The sequence below is a fragment of the Nilaparvata lugens genome, chromosome 4, assembly GCF_014356525.2.
Source record: "Nilaparvata lugens isolate BPH chromosome 4, ASM1435652v1, whole genome shotgun sequence".
NCBI classification, from domain to species: Eukaryota; Metazoa; Arthropoda; class Insecta; order Hemiptera; family Delphacidae; genus Nilaparvata; species Nilaparvata lugens.
Genome location: NC_052507.1, coordinates 54,564,847 through 54,584,255, shown reverse-complemented (window position 1 = coordinate 54,584,255; position 19,409 = coordinate 54,564,847). Strand labels below are relative to the sequence as shown.

The following is a 19,409-nucleotide window of genomic DNA, read 5'->3' as shown; positions in this document are numbered from 1 at the left end:
TATTGGAAACAGATTATCCAATTTAAATAATAAAAAAGGGTACTGAACAGCTTTAAGACTAGTTAGGATCTAAAGATATTGAAAATGCTCATCTCTAACCCCTGTGCTAAAAGATGGAGTACCGTCAAGTTGACACTTGTTGCTGTATTGAGAAGATGATACTGTAATATAAATACATCAAATTGAAGAAAATTTAATGTTCTACAACCCAACGTTCTATTTTAGTAATTATTCTTTCAATGCATTGTTGTTGAGTAATTAGCCCTGAATTTGCAAAAAGTTGGAAGAAAAACTGTCTTTTCAAAGATTGTACACTTTTAGAAGTGAATATCTCGAAGACTAGAGGAGACATCACAAAATCTGTAGAAAATTTATCTAGCTTCATTTTCGTTCAATTGGTCATGTCGCTGTAATGCATTGTCTCCAAAATACATGCGTATATGGAAGAAATGAAAAAAATCAACTTTTAAACCACCCTCTTCCCTTAAGCACAGGGGGTGGAAATGAGGACTTTTTATATGTTTACCCCCTTACTATCCTTAAAAGAGCTGCGGGGTCAAAAATTGTGTTTCAAACTTTCCCCCCTCTATAATCTTTCGTTGACTACACTTAGAAAGAATTGATAGATTATCTGAATTGCAGATGTGAATTGTATAAGTTCGTGTACTGGCCGTCTGGTCTGCCCCGCCGGATCAGGTATTGCATATTATGGTAACTGCACGGATCACTCGTGTAAGTAGACAGAACCAAATTACTTATCAATGTCAATCAATCATTCAATAAATTTATCCATTCACAAAAATACAGTATATCAACACATGAACTCTCTAGTATTCTATATTTTTATACATAAAATATAGGATTTTTATATATAAAAATATAGGCAAGAGCTAGGATCAGAAAGATAAAATACTTTGTTTTGCTTTTAATAAAATGTAATTACTCATGAGGATTTAAGTATTTATGTTAAGCTTATATGTTGATATTTGTAACACAGTTTTAGCTATTTAGTAAAAATTACAGCTTTGTATGCTAATATCCTGCTTTGGTTGGTAGGCTAATCAAAACAAACAATATAACTAATGCTGTTTTATTATGCTGTTTTTTTAAGATTTAAAACGGATTTGAAGTAAAATATGCTTAAAAAAACATCATTTTAATAAGTTATTTTTCAAAAAAACCTTCGCCAGGGGAACCACCCAGACCTCCCTCGACTGGGGGGCAAGCCCCCTGGACCCCCAGTACGTCCCCCCAATGTCAAACAGCAATCTCCGCCAATGATAATATGAAAGGAAAAGGAATTCCTCCATACTCCGATACCGTATCACTTATATTAATATCGGGGCACCGAGCTTCGCTCGTTATTTTTATTTATTGATAAACAGAACACAATTCTCTAAAATGATCGTGTTTATATTTCACAGCTGGCTATATATGCCATCTTATGAATTTCGGGGATGGGATATTTTGATTTTTCGCTCACTCACTTTTTTACTATCCACAGCTCTTTCAGCCAAGGATAAATTTTCCTTTTAATGTCGTTCAGCGAGTTTCCCCATGGATGAGACCTAGTGCAATCGAATTTTTATATCATGAACCTAGTATGTTCCAAATTTCGTGAAAATCGTTAGAGCCGTTTTCGAGATCCGTTGAACATAAATAACCAGATATAAAAATATATAGGAAGATACAGAAATTGCTCGCTTAATATAATAGGATTATATAATCTACTCTAAAGATAGGATTAATCAGACTATAGAATATTATTCATAATCAATCAGCTGACAAGTGGATTACACAGATGTCTGGAAAAGCCGTGTCTATTTCTATAAGGTCTATGGTTTAAATATTTTGTTTTGCAGTCATTGTATTATTAGGCGTACCCATCAGTATAAATATTCTCCCATTTGAAAAAAACAAATTTAATAGGCGATTAAAAATAATTAAATAAACTAAATTATGCTGAAGAAATTGTAATATTTTGATTGAAAAAAATTAATTTTCAAATATTTGAGAAATATTTTCATCAGATGGATATCACGGAACTGGATGAATTATCATATGGAATACAAATTCAAACGTGAACTGAGTTTGTTAACATTGCAAACAGGTGACATCAGATACTTGTGGATGAGAAAACTGCGTGAGGTCTACTATTCACATAACTACTTGTATTGTGATAATAATTATTATGATTTAGTGTTTAATGTTTTCATAGTTGTTGATGGTCATTAGATGGTCCAGGAAATAGAATATCAACGCGTTTGGCCGTAAATTTGTAACATACATACATGTAGGTACATACAGACAGACAAAAGAAAATCCGAGTTAAAACATAGACCTCACCACGTTCGGTCAATGATCTTGAATCATGATCATCTTTCCTTTCTTCGGTAGCCACTTGGCCGACAATTTTGAAAACATAGGTCTGTAAAATGGATTAATAAATAGCTATTATTAGCCCTCCTATTGAAATTTCTGGTCAGAAACCATCCCCAATATTCACACAACATATTTTCAAAGTTTCATGCCGTTCCGTCGAGTAGTTTTCAAGTCTATAGGGAACAAACAAACAGACATTCATTTTTATATATATTCAGATATCATTATGCAATTTAAAACTTTAAATTTAGGTACCAATTTCACTCAGAGATGGTGCCACCATCACCCGCCTCACCAATTTGCATTTACTATAGCAATGGTTAACAAAACATACCACGGCGTGGGTTGGAGTGGCGTGGATTAGCGTGGGTCTACTTTGCGGCAGGCCTTACTCCCTAGGGAGTTTTTCTGTTTTTTAGTACCGAGGGCGAAAAAGTGATACATTATTAGTATTATGTTTCAGCGAGTAGAGTACCTGAGTAGGCTACTGTACTTTAGACAGTAGGTGGAGGAAAAGATTTAAATTTCGCACAATCTGGCAACATGGATATTTTCTCCAAAATACATGCGTATATGGAAGAAATGAAAAAATCAACTTTTAAACCACCCTCTTCCCTTAAGCACAGGGGGTAGAAATGAGGACTTTTTATATGTTTACCCCCTTACTATCCTTAAAAGAGCTGCGGGATCAAAAATTGTGTTTCAAACTTTCCCCCCTCTATAATCTTTCGTTGACTACACTTAGAAAGAATTGATAGATTATCTGAATTGCAGATGTGGATTGTATAAGTTCGTGTACTGGCCGTCTGGTCTGCCCCGCCGGATCAGGTATTGCATATTATGGTAACTGCACGGATCACTCGTGTAAGTAGACAGAACCAAATTACTTATCGATGTCAATAAATCATTCAATAAATTTATTTATTCACAAAAATACAGTATATCAACACATGAAACTCTCTAGTATTCTATATTTTTATACATATTATATATAAAAATATAGGCAAGAGTTAGGATCAGAAAGATAAAATACTTTGTTTTGCTTTTAATAAAATGTAATTACTCATGAGGATTTAAGTATTCATGTTAAGCTTATATATTATGTTGATCTTTGTAACACAGCTTTAGCTATTTATTAAAAATTACAGCTTTGTATGGTTATTTAGCTAACCTGCTTTGGTTGGTAGGCTAATCAAAACAATAATATAACTAATGCTGTTTTATTATGCTGTTTTTTTAAAGATTTAAAACGGATTTGAAGTAAAATATGCTTAAAAAAACATCATTTTAATAAGTTATTTTTCAAAAAAACCTTCGCCAGGGGAACCACCCAGACCTCCCTCGACTGGGGGGCAAGCCCCCTGGACCCCCAGTACGTCCCCCCAATGTCAAACAGCAATCTCCGCCAATGATAATATGAAAGGAAAAGGAATTCCTCCATACTCCGATACCGTATCACTTATATTAATATCGGGGCACCGAGCTTCGCTCGTTATTTTTATTTATTGATAAACAGAACACAATTCTCTAAAATGATCGTGTTTATATTTCACAGCTGGCTATATATGTCATCTTTTGAATTTCGGGGATGGGATATTTTGATTTTTCGCTCACTCACTTTTTTACTATCCACAGCTCTTTCAGCCAAGGATAAATTTTCCTTTTAATGTCGTTCAGCGAGTTTTCCCATGGATGAGACCTAGTGCAATCGAATTTTATATCATGAACCTAGTATGTTCCAAATTTCGTGAAAATCGTTAGAGCCGTTTTCGAGATCCGTTGAACATAAATAACCAGATATAAAAATATATAGGAAGATACAGAAATTGCTCGCTTAATATAATAGGATTATATAATCTACTCTAAAGATAGGATTAATCAGAATATTATTCATAATCAATCAGCTGACAAGTGGATTACACAGATGTCTGGAAAAGCCGTGTCTATTTCTATAAGGTCTATGGTTTAAATATTTTGTTTTGCAGTCATTGTATTATTAGGCGTACCCATCAGTATCAATATTCTCCCATTTGAAAAAAAAATTAATAGGCGATTAAAAATAATTAAATAAACTAAATTATGCTGAAGAAATTGTAATATTTTGATTGAAAAAAATTAATTTTCAAATATTTGAGAAATATTTCCATCAGATGGATATCATGGAACTGATGAATTATCATATGGAATACAAATTCAAACGTGAACTGAGTTTGTTAACATTGCAAACAGGTGACATCAGATACTTGTGGATGAGAAAACTGCGTGAGGTCTACTGTTCACATAACTACTTGTATTGTGATAATAATTATTATGATTTAGTGTTTAATGTTTTCATAGTTGTTGATGGTCATTAGATGGTCCAGGAAATAGAATTCTATCAACGCGTTTGGCCGTAAATTTGTAACATACATACATGTAGGTACATACAGACAGACAAAAAAAAAACCGAGTTAAAACATAGACCTCACTACGTTCGGTCAATGATCTTGAACCATGATCATTTTTCCTTTCTTCGGTAGCCACTTGGCCGACAATTTTGAAAACATAGGTCTGTAAAATGGATTAATAAATAGCTATTATTAGCCCCCCTATTGAAATTTCTGGTCAGAAACCATCCCCAATATTCACACAACATATTTTCAAAGTTTCATGCCGTTCCGTCGAGTAGTTTTCAAGTCTATAGGGAACAAACAAACATACAAACAAACTTACAAACAGACATTCATTTATATATATATTCAGATAACATTATGCAATTTAAAACTTTAAATTTAGGTACCAATTTCACTCAGAGATGATGCCACCATCACCCGCCTCACCAATTTGCATTTACTATAGCAATGGTTAACAAAACATCCCACGGCGTGGGTTGGAGTGACGTGGATTAGCGTGGGTCTACTTTGCGGCAGGCCTTACTCCCTAGGGAGTTTTTTGGGTCGATGTCAAACGAGGCAAACGACAGAAGAGTCCTGCGACAGTCGAGACCAGCGACGGTAGAAGACCGGCGACATTCGAAGCCAGCGACGGTAGAGGACTCCTGAAAAAGTGGCCTCAAATGTCGCCTGCGTTAGGCGACATGTGTAGACCCTCCGGTCCGGTAAACCTCACCTGAGCCCTTGTGTACCTGATTTACATCATACCACAAAAACGGCTCAGGGTCCGTAGCACCACTGCCAATCGTCAGGTGGGCATCATTGAGGAGTTTAGCTGGACGCCAATGGAGAGACAAGGTGCCTCACCAAGATGCCCAGTTCCGGCGGTACGTGGGCCAGAAGGCCCGGACGTATCCTCTCCGCTACCTGAAGACTTGGAAAAAGCCGCGCCACTGCCAAAATGACCCCGACAGAATCAGGGGCATTCAGACAGCAGCCAGGGCGTTTCGGAAGATGTCACCCGAAACTCCGCCTAGACTGTCGTCTGAGCACCGACAGCAACCCTACCCAAAATCTAAAACCCAACCTCAAACAAAAGTAACCCCACCCACCAAAATAATCCACCCAGCTCAGCCATCAACTTATCCCCAAAAACCCCCCCCCATGATACCCCAGAGTCAACACACACTCATACCACAGCACAGGTCCCGATCCCAGCCCAACTACCCAGGAACAGGCCTTCTAGGCCTCCTAAGACCCATGCTGCCCAACTCACTCCACGCTGGTGCCTATGCTAAGATGATGACGACCACCCCCTACGGTGAGGGGCCTTCACCGCAGGAGAGTGGTATGGGCATTCAACAGTCCAGAACTCTGCCCTTTACAATTCTCAGGAAGAGCTCGGACTGGTTCCCCGCGACCAAGCACCAGAGACAGATTCACACAAGGCACGACGTACCATCAACACCATTCACAACAACCATACATACAAACATAACCCCAACCTACAGTACTCCTTCTCAATACCAACCGACTGAATTACTAGCAATACTCCCCCCCACAACCAGTTCAACCCACCAACCCATGGTATTCACACCCAACCTACAGACCCTACCCTAAACAATGGTGACTCCTGAGGCTCATACACACTACACACACACATTCACACACACGCATTCGGGACCATGCCGCATACCCGCTCCTCAAATAAAACAACAAAATCATCTAACCGGTTATTCATTAACCAAAATCAAAATCAAAATCAAAATCAAAATCAAAATCAAAATCAAAATCAAAACCACTGAACATAAACATGAGCAACCTGAGCAAGTATGCGACATCAAACCTGGACAAAGTCCTCACGCATACGACCCAATCTCTCACAGAATCGTACAAACAACTTACACGCCTGCACACTACAAACCATACACTCAGACACAAAGCGACACCCAATCCTCTCATACTCTAACACGAATGCCATCCGGACGACCTCATACCTTGCACACTCAAACATAACATGAGTACCGGACTCATCGACACCACATTCAGGGCAGAGTGGACTCTCCCGCCTCCCCCACCGGTACAAATATCAGCGAAGTTCCCATGCCCGGTCAAATACTGCACGGAATAATGTGTCCAGTCATAAAACCGGACACGGACCCTCCGACGCACATCCGGGAAGAAGGCAAAGGTCTGCCGCCCAAACTGCCCATTCTCCCAATCATGTTGCCAACAGTCCAAGCCTCATGGTATGCTTCATACTTAGCAGCCCTACGATCCATACCACCCATACGAAGGCCACATTCACGCACTCTCATTCTACACAAAACACTCAAGGGAAAACACACAATCACACACAATGAAGGGCCACTTGCAGTCCTATATGCCCTGGTCACACTCTTCAACATTCCTCTGCACACCATTCAGTCGACATAGACTCGATCACTCAAACCACATACCTCACAGCCATACAACACACATCGACTCAATCACACCCCTATAAACAACACGAAGAGCATCTCCTTTGTAGCCCCAATCGCGCCTCGCAACCACTCCACAGCGCAAGAAGACCCGTAGACACCTCTCCTCCAATCTGGCAATGTTGCCCTCCATTCGCAGGTCCTCCCCAAGGGTGATTCCCAGATATAACACATTCACTCACATACCTAACAGGTACACCATTCATACGAACATTCCTCCTGCGAGACAAGCTACGCAGGCCTCTCAAACTCATGCACAAAGACTTTTCCAGTGCGAACTCCAACTTAACACTGATGCTCCATTCAAACAGACAGTCCAACACAGCAGTCGCTCGCTCCTCCACCTCAGCCCGCCGATCACCGCCCACCAGCAGCACCAGGTCGTCAGCATAGGCAACACATTCAACATCCACACCCAGATCCATACAAAGCCACTCATCCAACAGAAGGTTCCAGAAGAGGGGACCCAGAACAGATCCCTGGGGACACCCACGCTCCATCACACGCTCCAGAAACACCGAGCCACAACCCATACGCACAATTCTACCAGTGAGGTACGCTCGGACCAACCTAACGACATCCAAGGGACACCGGAACCGCCTCAGCTGCCGCATTATGGCTGGCCACCAAGCCGAGTCGACAGGTTAGGCGACCGGTTAGTGCGTTAGGCGACAGTTGAGGCCACTCTAGTTTTTGTACAGCCCCAACAGTCGAGACCTACGACGGCAGAGGACTCCTGAAAAAGTGGCCTCAAATGTCGCCTGCGTTAGGCGACAGTTAGGCTACTCTAATTTTTGTATCATGAACCTAGTATGTTCCAATTTCGTGAAAATCGTTAGAGCCGTTTTTCGAGATCCGTTGAACATAAATAACCAGATATAAAAATATATAGGAAGATACAGAAATTGCTCGCTTGATATAATAGGATTATTTATAATCTACTCTAAAGATAGGATTAATCAGACTATAGAATATTATTCATAATCAATCAGCTGACAAGTGGATTACACAGATGTCTGGAAAAGCCGTGTATATTAATTTCTATAAGGTTTATGGTTTAAATATTTTGTTTTGCAGTCATTGTATTATTAGGCGTACCCATCAGTATCAATATTCTCCCATTTGAAAAAAAAAACAAATTTAATAGGCGATTAAAAATAATTAAATAAACTAAATTATGCTGAAGAAATTGTAATATTTTGATTGAAAAAAATTAATTTTCAAATATTTGAGAAATATTTCCATCAGATGGATATCACGGAACTGGATGAATTATCATATGGAATACAAATTCAAACGTGAACTGAGTTTGTTAACATTGCAAACAGGTGACATCAGATACTTGTGGATGAGAAAACTGCGTGAGGTCTACTGTTCACATAACTACTTGTATTGTGATAATAATTATTATGATTTAGTGTTTAATGTTTTCATAGTTGTTGATGGTCATTAGATGGTCCAGGAAATAGAATTCTATCAACGCGTTTGGCCGTAAATTTGTAACATACATACATGTAGGTACATACAGACAGACAAAAGAAAATCCGAGTTAAAACATAGACCTCACTACGTTCGGTCAATGATCTTGAATCATGATCATCTTTCCTTTCTTCGGTAGCCACTTGGACGACACTTTTGAAAACATAGGTCTGTAAAATGGATTAATAAATAGCTATTATTAGCCCCCCTATTGAAATTTCTGGTCAGAAACCATCCCCAATATTCACACAACATATTTTCAAAGTTTCATGCCTTTCCGTCGAGTAGTTTTCAAGTCTATAGGGAACAAACAAACATACAAACAAACAAACTTACAAACAGACATTCATTTTTTTATATATTCAGATAACATTATGCAATTTAAAACTTTAAATTTAGGTACCAATTTCACTCAGAGATGGTGCCACCATCACCCGCCTCACCAATTTGCATTTATCATAGCAATGGTTAACAAAACATCCCACGGCGTGGGTTGGAGTGGCGTGGATTAGCGTGGGTCTACTTTGCGGCAGGCCTTACTCCCTAGGGAGTTTTTCTGTTTTTTAGTACCGAGGGCGAAAAAGTGATACATTATTAGTATTATGTTTCAGCGAGTAGAGTACCTGAGTAGGCTACTGTACTTTAGACAGTAGGTGGAGGAAAAGATTTAAATTTCGCACTATCTGGCAACATGGATATTTTCTCCAAGTCTCAACTAATTTTGTAAAAACTATAATGTAATCAAGCATTTTGGAGTTTCAAGCTATGAAAACTCATGTTTCATACTGACTTTTCTCTATATTATTCACAGGTACAAGTCAAGTAATAATTGAAAATGCCCAGGAATCCGACTCTGGAAATTATAAATGTGAGGCTTTGAATGACATTGCCTCTGATCAGAGATTCGTAGATCTAATTGTCAATGGTAAGAATTACTGTTATTTTTCAAATGAAGAGAATACTCGTATATCATTTCACATCCTTTTTTAATAAACAATGAATGCTCCATAGTGTATTATGTACACTATGTACGTAATATATTATACATTCACTAGTTTATTAAGTACCTACATAAAATATACATACTGAGTGCTCCAAGAAATGTATCCACATGCATTTCAAATATCCATAGATAATTTATCTACTGTCTTAAAAGTTGAATTTATCATGAAAAAAGACTGCAAGTCTAATTTGGATTGAATGTGAATGACTAATGTTGATACTATATGATGCCTTATTAGGGTGAAAATATAATGGAGCGGCGAAGGTAGCTTCAAGCTTGAGAGCGTAGAGAATAATGCATGTATTTGAATGGTTATTTAATTCGTACAAGCTTAGCCTAAGGACAGTTATACTCGTTTTCGAGGAAAGTGAATAGTAAAAAAGCTTTCATGAAAAGATCATTATCAGCACTATCAGGTGATAAGAGCAATCATAAGACAACATGATTTGTTGGTGTATAGTATAGGGTCTTTCTTTCTTTCTTTCAATCTTTCACGCATCAAAAGACTAAATAAGCTGGTATACACCCTTCTGTGGTAATTGTCGACCAACAGATGAACCATCCACTTCCGAACCAAATTAGACTCGGGATTATTCGAACAAATTTTGATTCTGGATATTAATTGAATCTGAATCAGGTATGTTTTATCAATTCAAATTCGAAACTATATTCTCCTGACCTTCTAGGGTCTACACCTTATTCTTTAGGATTACCGTACGTTTTATTTCAACAGAGTAGCCTACAATCTTATTATTTTAGTAGCTTCAAGCAAAACATTATTTTCTGACACATTATTTGTGTGTTTTATGAACACATTGTTTGTGGAGAGAAGTTAGTCGTGAGATTAAATATAATACCGATACTCGTATTCTCCTGCATTTGCTACATTTCTAGTTCAATTCACAACATAGGCTACTCATTATTCAGGTATATTATTCATGCAATAGATGGGATTGTGAACTAATGTGAAAAATAACACGTTGATTTGTTATCTATATTATATAAAAGCGAAATGGCACTCACTCACTGACTGACTCACTCACTCACTCGCAAAACTAAAAATCTACCGGACCAAAAACTTCAAATTTGGTAGGTATGTTCAGTTGGCCCTTTAGAGGCGCACTAAGAACGGATTTAAAAAAAAAATCAAAGATACGCCAAAATCTGCGTTTTTCCAGCGTTTTTTAGCATTTTCTCAGCTTTATCAAGAACAAATGAACAGAAAATGTACAAATTTAATACAGAAGCTCAGCTAGGATGTAATAAAGCTGTGTTAGAAGGAATTTGCAATAACGTCAAAGATACACCCAAAATTAGCGTTTTTTGCCTTTTCTCAGATTTATCGAGAACAAATGAGTAGATGTGTAGTGTATGTTCTCGAGCATTTTTTCTCGACTTTTCCCCCCCTCCCAACTCACCCCGCACCCATCCTGTGTACTCCCCCCTTCCTGCTTCTATCGCACCGCCCCCTGCCCTTAGAATGAACCTCTCACTCTCTCTCACTCTCTCTCCCTCTCTCTCTGTCATGCTAAGAAGAAAAAGAAGAAGTGGAAGAAGAAGATGATAATGATGATGCTCTCTCTCTCTCTCTCTCTCTCTTTCTCTAGTCATGCTCTATTTTATTAATAGATAGTCACAGTCTATTTCAATATGTCTACTACTGACAGATCAAAGTGAAACAACCTTGGAAGGAGAGGAATGGAGAAGAAGAGAATGAGAAATTCAATGACCCTACTGCTGACAGATTAAAGTGAATCGAGTTTGGAAGGTGAAGAAGGAGAGGAATGGAGAATGAGAAAAAGGTTACTATCAGATGTAACTGAAACATATTTGTCTAACTGCTAGATTTAAGTGAAACAAAAATCTCATCTCACTGTCAGATTTAACTGAAAGATCTTGTCAACTGGAAGATTGCTCTGAGTTCATCAATGTGGCAACTGAGGGATTGTACGTTAAGGTGAGCAGCCTTGAAAAGTTTTTTGAAAGAGTGGAGCTTATTTGTTAGAAACATACCTGCGTCATTATTACTATTATTGAAATAATCATACCTACTTGAGGGCGAGCGAGCTGATGTGTCAGTGAGAGGCATCATGGAAGCAGCAGACCAATCGTGAACCGACCTCAGAACGACACATGACGGGGAAAATGGGGATGAAACTGATAAAACTTAACCTAAATGAAAAAGTCTCTTGACTCGAGTGCATTCAGTATGCCTTGACAGTTCGGCTCCCTTCACTATTTAAAGCACTAGTTCAAAAATTCACTAAACACAATAAGATGTAGATGTGTGGAGTTTCGGTGATGAATAATCCTAATGGTGAATAAGATGAAGATTGAGGAAGAACTGGTAGTGGGAGATCTGGTCCAAGTGGAGATAGAGCGAGTAGGTATCCAGTAGTGGAAGAATCATGTCCAAGTGGAGGTAGAGCGAGAAGGAATCCAGTAGTGGAAGATCGAGTCCAAGTGGAGACAGAGAGAGATGAAATCCAGTAGTGGAAGATCGTGTTCATGGTGGAGATAGAGCGAAAGGTCTTGATCCAGTAAAACTGAAAAAGAGAAGAAGAAGCCAGCAGAAACACGAAAAATCTTTGAAGAAAGTTATCAATAGAGGAAATATACATATACAACTGATAATGAATAATATTTGCATAAAATTGAAGAGGAATAGTATGATATAATGTGGGAAAGAATCGAATATTATATGGATAAATATATGAATATTATAATATATATATGGATATTAGTAGAAGGTAATCAGATAGAAAGAGAAAAGACCTGATAGAAACAGGAAGTGTATTCCATGCACAACAGGCACTGACTAAGAAGGATTTTGTGAAAATAGTAGTTCGATGATTGGGTATCCTTAAAGTACTTTCTCCGGTCTAGTATGTGAAGCATCTATCCTCCTACCTTCAGAGACAAATTTGAAATCATCTTTAAAATAGTTCGGATTACCGTATTTCAAGATATCTCTAACAAGCTTGACTATTCGAAAAAGCCTCTGATCGGGAAGCTTCAATGTTGAACTAGCAATGTGGGCTGGGGTGATATGATCATGGTGTTGGAGAGAGTAGACGAAACGTAGACAATAATTTTGGCAACGTTGTAGTTTATCATTCAGAGTGACTTGCATATCATTAAGAACAGAATTACAATACATTAAATGTGGGAAGATGAGAGATTGAACCAATAATAATTTAATGTTTCTAGGGAGGATATCGTGCATTTTCTTCAATGCATGCATGGCTGAGAATACCTTTTTACAAGTTTTGTTCACTTGTTCTGACCAGTCAAGAGTATTATTCATAATAATGCCTAAATTTTTAACTGAGCTACAGTAAGGAATGTTATTACCGTCTACACTAATTTTGTGAATCGATTCAAGGTCAATATTGTTTATAAGACGAGAATATCCAATTATAATGGGTTGTGTTTTGATGGGATTAAGCTTAAGGCCATTTTTCTTTGTCCATTCCACTATCGAATTGATATCCTGATTCATTATTCCAACTGTTTCATTAATTTTTGTTATGGGACAGCTTAGATAGATTTGAAGGTCGTCTGCATAAGTATGGAAACTGGAGAATTTGATAATGGAAGGAAGGTCATTAGCATACAAAGTGAAGAGGAGAGGGCCTAAAATTGAACCTTGTGGTACTCCATGCATAACGTTTTTCCAAGTTGACTTTTTGTCACCGACAGATACACATTGTTTCCTACCTAATAGATAGGATTTAAACCAAACTAACGAGTTGTGACTGAAACCAAGAATAGCCAACTTATTCAGAAGGACTGTATGATCAACAGTATCGAATGCTTTAGAAAAATCAAATAGGGTGAGGATGGTGCATTTTCTTTGGTCCATAGCTAACCTTATATCATCAGTGACACGAAGCAGAGCTGTCTCAGTTGAATGGAATTTTCTAAAGCCTGATTGAAAGTTATGAAGCTTACTATTGTTGTCTAGAAATTTTACAACTTGAGCATGAATGAGTCTTTCTAGCACTTTGGACAATGCAGGTAAAATACTGATTGGTCTAAAATCCTCAACTTTATTGGGTGATGGAACTTTATTTAGAGGGCGAACCAGAGCAAACTTCCAGTTTTCAGGAAAATGCCTTCTTCAAGTGACTTGTTGAAAATGTATGTAATGGTTGGTAAAACAGCAAATAACATCTTCTTGATAATTTAATAGGAATTTTGTCTACACCCGTAGCATTACTATGAATACGTTGAATTGCTCTGAAAGTGTCTTCTTCTGAGATTGGATGGAAATGAAATTGATCAGTGATTGGTAAATCTAAGTTTGTAACCTGCTCTTCAAGATCATCTATATGATTAGCAATGACAACTTCGTCGCGTTGGTTAGAGTGTGAAACGAAATGGTCATTTATATTATTCAATGGTAAGTCAATTTGTGGATTCGATTTCTGTTTGCCAAGCCCGAATTCTTTTATTCCCTGCCAAAGTGATTTAGAGTCTTGTCTATTGTTTGTCATAAACGAATTCAAGTACCTAATCTTTGAGTTCCGTAATTCCTGTTTAACCCTATTTCTAAGGCTCCTATACTCTATCAAACTGTCCAAGTCAAATGTCTTTTTAAATTTTCTATGTGCTTTGTCTCTACGTCCCATCATCTTAAGTATGTCTTCAGTCATCCACGGTACTCGTCGTTTTCTATTAATCCTCCTTGTCACATAAGGTTCATGTTTGTCATACAAAGTCAAAGTCCAATTCTCGAAAGTCTTGACCATGTCATCAACTGAGGGTAATGCTTCAATTTGATGCCATGGAGTCTGAGCCACATCAGTCAGGAAGGCGGCTTCATCAAAGTTTTTGAAGTCTCTATAAGTGATAATTTTCTGTTCTGGCTTGGGTATCTTATGGGAAAGTACACAGTAGATCAAATCATGTCTAGAAATAGCTGGGACTGAGATTTGGCCTGCTTGAACAACCTCATTGGGATCACTGACAATGAGAAGGTCAATGAGTGTGTCTGATTCATTAGTATGATGAGTTGGATCGAGAGGTAAAATAGTCATGTTTAGGCATTGGAAAATTGTAGTCAGTTGAGAGTAGTCAAAGTTACGATTTGTCATGTTCAAGTCGGTCGGTGTTCATATCCCCCATAACTAGTATACGGTTATAACAAGGCATAAGAGAAAGCAAGGCACTTTCGAAATATGTGAAATGACCTATTTTTGGTGGGCGATAACAGATACCAACGAGTAATTTATCAGTACTAGATAAGGATAATTCAAGTAGAATAAACTCTGGTCTGGAACAATACTCTTGTTTAGATGTGATTAAAACTTTTGTTTTGATACCATCTTTCACATAAATTGCTACACCCCCACAAGCTTTATTTAATCTATCATTCCGGAAAAGATTATATCCAGGCAATGCAACAAAATTTGATGAAATACTAGGCTTCAAAAATGATTCGGAAATTCCGATTATATTGAAGTCCTGAAAACGGAAGATTGCTCTGAGTTCATCAATGTGGCAACTGAGGGATTGTACGTTAAGGTGAGCAGCCTTGAAAAGTTTTTTGAAAGAGTGGAGCTTATTTGTTAGAAACATACCTGCATCATTATTACTATTATTGAAATAATCATACCTACTTGAGGGCGAGCGAGCTGACGTGTCAGTGAGAGGCATCATGGAAGCAGCAGACCAATCGTGAACCGACCTCAGAACGACACATGACGGGGAAAATGGGGATGAAACTGATAAAACTTAACCTAAATGAAAAAGTCTCTTGACTCGAGTGCATTCAGTATGCCTTGACAGTTCGGCTCCCTTCACTATTTAAAGCACTAGTTCAAAAATTCACTAAACACAATAAGATGTAGATGTGTGGAGTTTCGGTGATGAATAATCCTAATGGTGAATAAGATGAAGATTGAGGAAGAACTGGTAGTGGGAGATCTGGTCCAAGTGGAGATAGAGCGAGTAGGTATCCAGTAGTGGAAGAATCGGGTCCAAGTAGAGGTAGAGCGAGAAGGAATCCAGTAGTGGAAGATCGAGTCCAAGTGGAGACAGAGAGAGATGAAATCCAGTAGTGGAAGATCGTGTTCATGGTGGAGATAGAGCGAAAGGTCTTGATCCAGTAAAAACTGAAAAAGAGAAGAAGAAGCCAGCAGAAACACGAAAAATCTTTGAAGAAAGTTATCAATAGAGGAAATATACATAATACAACTGATAATGAATAATATTTGCATAAAATTGAAGAGGAATAGTATGATATAATGTGGGAAAGAATCGAATATTATATGGATAAATATATGAATATTATAATATAATATATGGATATTAGTAGAAGGTAATCAGATAGAAAGAGAAAAGACCTGATAGAAACAGGAAGTGTATTCCATGCACAACAGGCACTGACTAAGAAGGATTTTGTGAAAATAGTAGTTCGATGATTGGGTATCCTTAAAGTACTTTCTCCGGTTCTAGTATGTGAAGCATCTATCCTCCTACCTTCAGAGACAAATTTGAAATCATCTTTAAAATAGTTCGGATTACCGTATTTCAAGATATCTCTAACAAGCTTGACTATTCGAAAAAGCCTCTGATCGGGAAGCTTCAATGTTGAACTAGCAATGTGGGCTGGGGTGATATGATCATGGCGTTGGAGAGAGTAGACGAAACGTAGACAATAATTTGGCAACGTTGTAGTTTATCATTCAGAGTGACTTGCATATCATTAAGAACAGAATTACAATACATTAAATGTGGGAAGATGAGAGATTGAACCAATAATAATTTAATGTTTCTAGGGAGGATATCGTGCATTTTCTTCAATGCATGCATGGCTGAGAATACCTTTTTACAAGTTTTGTTCACTTGTTCTGACCAGTCAAGAGTATTATTCATAATAATGCCTAAATTTTTAACTGAGCTACAGTAAGGAATGTCATTACCGTCTACACTAATTTTGTGAATCGATTCAAGGTCAATATTGTTTATAAGACGAGAATATCCAATTATAATGGGTTGTGTTTTGATGGGATTAAGCTTAAGGCCATTTTTCTTTGTCCATTCCACTATTGAATTGATATCCTGATTCATTATTCCAACTGTTTCATTAATTTTGTTAGGGACAGCTTAGATAGATTTGAAGGTCGTCTGCATAAGTATGGAAACTGGAGAATTTGATAATGGAAGAAAGGTCATTAGCATACAAAGTGAAGAGGAGAGGGCCTAAAATTGAACCTTGTGGTACTCCATGCATAACGTTTTTCCAAGTTGACTTTTTGTCACCGACAGATACACATTGTTTCCTACCTAATAGATAGGATTTAAACCAAACTAACGAGTTGTGACTGAAACCAAGAATAGCCAACTTATTCAGAAGGACTGTATGATCAACAGTATCGAATGCTTTAGAAAATCAAATAGGGTGAGGATGGTGCATTTTCTTTGGTCCATAGCTAACCTTATATCATCAGTGACACGAAGCAGAGCTGTCTCAGTTGAATGGAATTTTCTAAAGCCTGATTGAAAGTTATGAAGCTTACTATTGTTGTCTAGAAATTTTACAACTTGAGCATGAATGAGTCTTTCTAGCACTTTGGACAATGCAGGTAAAATACTGATTGGTCTAAAATCCTCAACTTTATTGGGTGATGGAACTTTATTTAGAGGGCGAACCAGAGCAAACTTCCAGTTTTCAGGGAAAATGCCTTCTTCAAGTGACTTGTTGAAAATGTATGTAATGGTGGTAAAACAGCAAATAACATCTTCTTGATAAATTAATAGGAATTTTGTCTACACCCGTAGCATTACTATGAATACGTTGAATTGCTCTGAAAGTGTCTTCTTCTGAGACTGGATGGAAATGAATTGATCAGTGATTGGTAAATCTAAGTTTGTAACTGCTCTTCAAGATCATCTATATGATTAGCAATGACAACTTCGTCGCGTTGGTTAGAGTGTGAAACGAAATGGTCATTTATATTATTCAATGGTAAGTCAATTTGTGGATTCGATTTCTGTTTGCCAAGCCCGAATTCTTTTATTCCCTGCCAAAGTGATTTAGAGTCTTGTCTATTGTTATAAACGAATTCAAGTACCTAATCTTTGAGTTCCGTAATTCCTGTTTAACCCTATTTCTAAGGCTCCTATACTCTATCAAACTGTCCAAGTCAAATGTCTTTTTAAATTTTCTATGTGCTTTGTCTCTACGTCCCATCATCTTAAGTATGTCTTCAGTCATCCACGGTACTCGTCGTTTTCTATTAATCCTCCTTGTCACATAAGGTTCATGTTTGTCATACAAAGTCAAAGTCCAATTCTCGAAAGTCTTGACCATGTCATCAACTGAGGGTAATGCTTCAATTTGATGCCATGGAGTCTGAGCCACATCAGTCAGGAAGGCGGCTTCATCAAAGTTTTTGAAGTCTCTATAAGTGATAATTTTCTGTTCTGGCTTGGGTATCTTATGGGAAAGTACACAGTAGATCAAATCATGTCTAGAAATAGCTGGGACTGAGATTTGGCCTGCTTGAACAACCTCATTGGGATCACTAACAATGAGAAGGTCAATGAGTGTGTCTGATTCATTAGTATGATGAGTTGGATCGAGAGGTAAAATAGTCATGTTTAGGCATTGGAAAATTGTAGTCAGTTGAAAGTAGTCAAAGTTACGATTTGTCATGTTCAAGTCGGTGTTCATATCCCCCATAACTAGTATACGGTTATAACAAGGCATAAGAGAAAGCAAGGCACTTTCGAATATGTGAAATGACCTATTTTTGGTGGGCGATAACAGATACCAACGAGTAATTTATCAGTACTAGATAAGGATAATTCAAGTAGCATAAACTCTGGTCTGGAACAATACTCTTGTTTAGATGTGATTAAAACTTTTGTTTTGATACCATCTTTCACATAAATTGCTACACCCCCACAAGCTTTATTTAATCTATCATTCCGGAAAAGATTATATCCAGGCAATGCAACAAAATTTGATGAAATACTAGGCTTCAAAAATGATTCGGAAATTCCGATTATATTGAAGTCCTGAAAACGGAAGATTGCTCTGAGTTCATCAATGTGGCAACTGAGGGATTGTACGTTAAGGTGAGCAGCCTTGAAAAGTTTTTTGAAAGAGTGGAGCTTATTTGCTAGAAACATACCTGCGTCATTATTACTATTATTGAAATAATCATACCTACTTGAGGGCGAGCGAGCTGACGTGTCAGTGAGAGGCATCATGGAAGCAGCAGACCAATCGTGAACCGACCTCAGAACGACACATGACGGGGAAAATGGGGATGAAACTGATAAAACTTAACCTTAATAAAAAGTCTCTTGATTCGAGTGCATTCAGTATGCCTTGACAGTTCGGCTCCCTTCACTATTTAAAGCACTAGTTCAAAAATTCACTAAACACAATAAGATGTAGATGTGTGGAGTTTCGGTGATGAATAATCCTAATGGTGAATAAGATGAAGATTGAGGAAGAACTGGTAGTGGGAGATCTGGTCCAAGTGGAGATAGAGCGAGTAGGTATCCAGTAGTGGAAGAATCGGGTCCAAGTGGAGGTAGAGCGAGAAGGAATCCAGTAGTGGAAGATCGAGTCCAAGTGGAGACAGAGAGAGATGAAATCCAGTAGTGGAAGATCGTGTTCATGGTGGAGATAGAGCGAAAGGTCTTGATCCAGTAAAAACTGAAAAAGAGAAG

At 37.8% G+C, this 19,409-nt stretch overlaps 1 protein-coding gene across 5 annotated transcripts in view; it reads left to right on the top strand.

Annotated features, from left to right (window-relative positions):
• The window catches only part of LOC111047981 (hemicentin-1), an 86,057-nt gene that overhangs the window by 56,502 nt on the left and 10,146 nt on the right, over positions 1-19,409 (top strand). For 3 of the 5 annotated variants that reach the window (XM_039425872.1, XM_039425875.1, XM_039425874.1), the window contains exons 9-10: positions 643-732; positions 9,525-9,638. In XM_039425872.1, coding sequence (XP_039281806.1) covers positions 643-732; positions 9,525-9,638 — 204 coding nt within the window. Of the gene's footprint in view, positions 1-642; positions 733-3,156; positions 3,247-9,524; positions 9,639-19,409 lie in introns of all 5 variants that reach the window. The other 2 variants (XM_039425871.1, XM_039425873.1) reach the window with 2 other exon arrangements.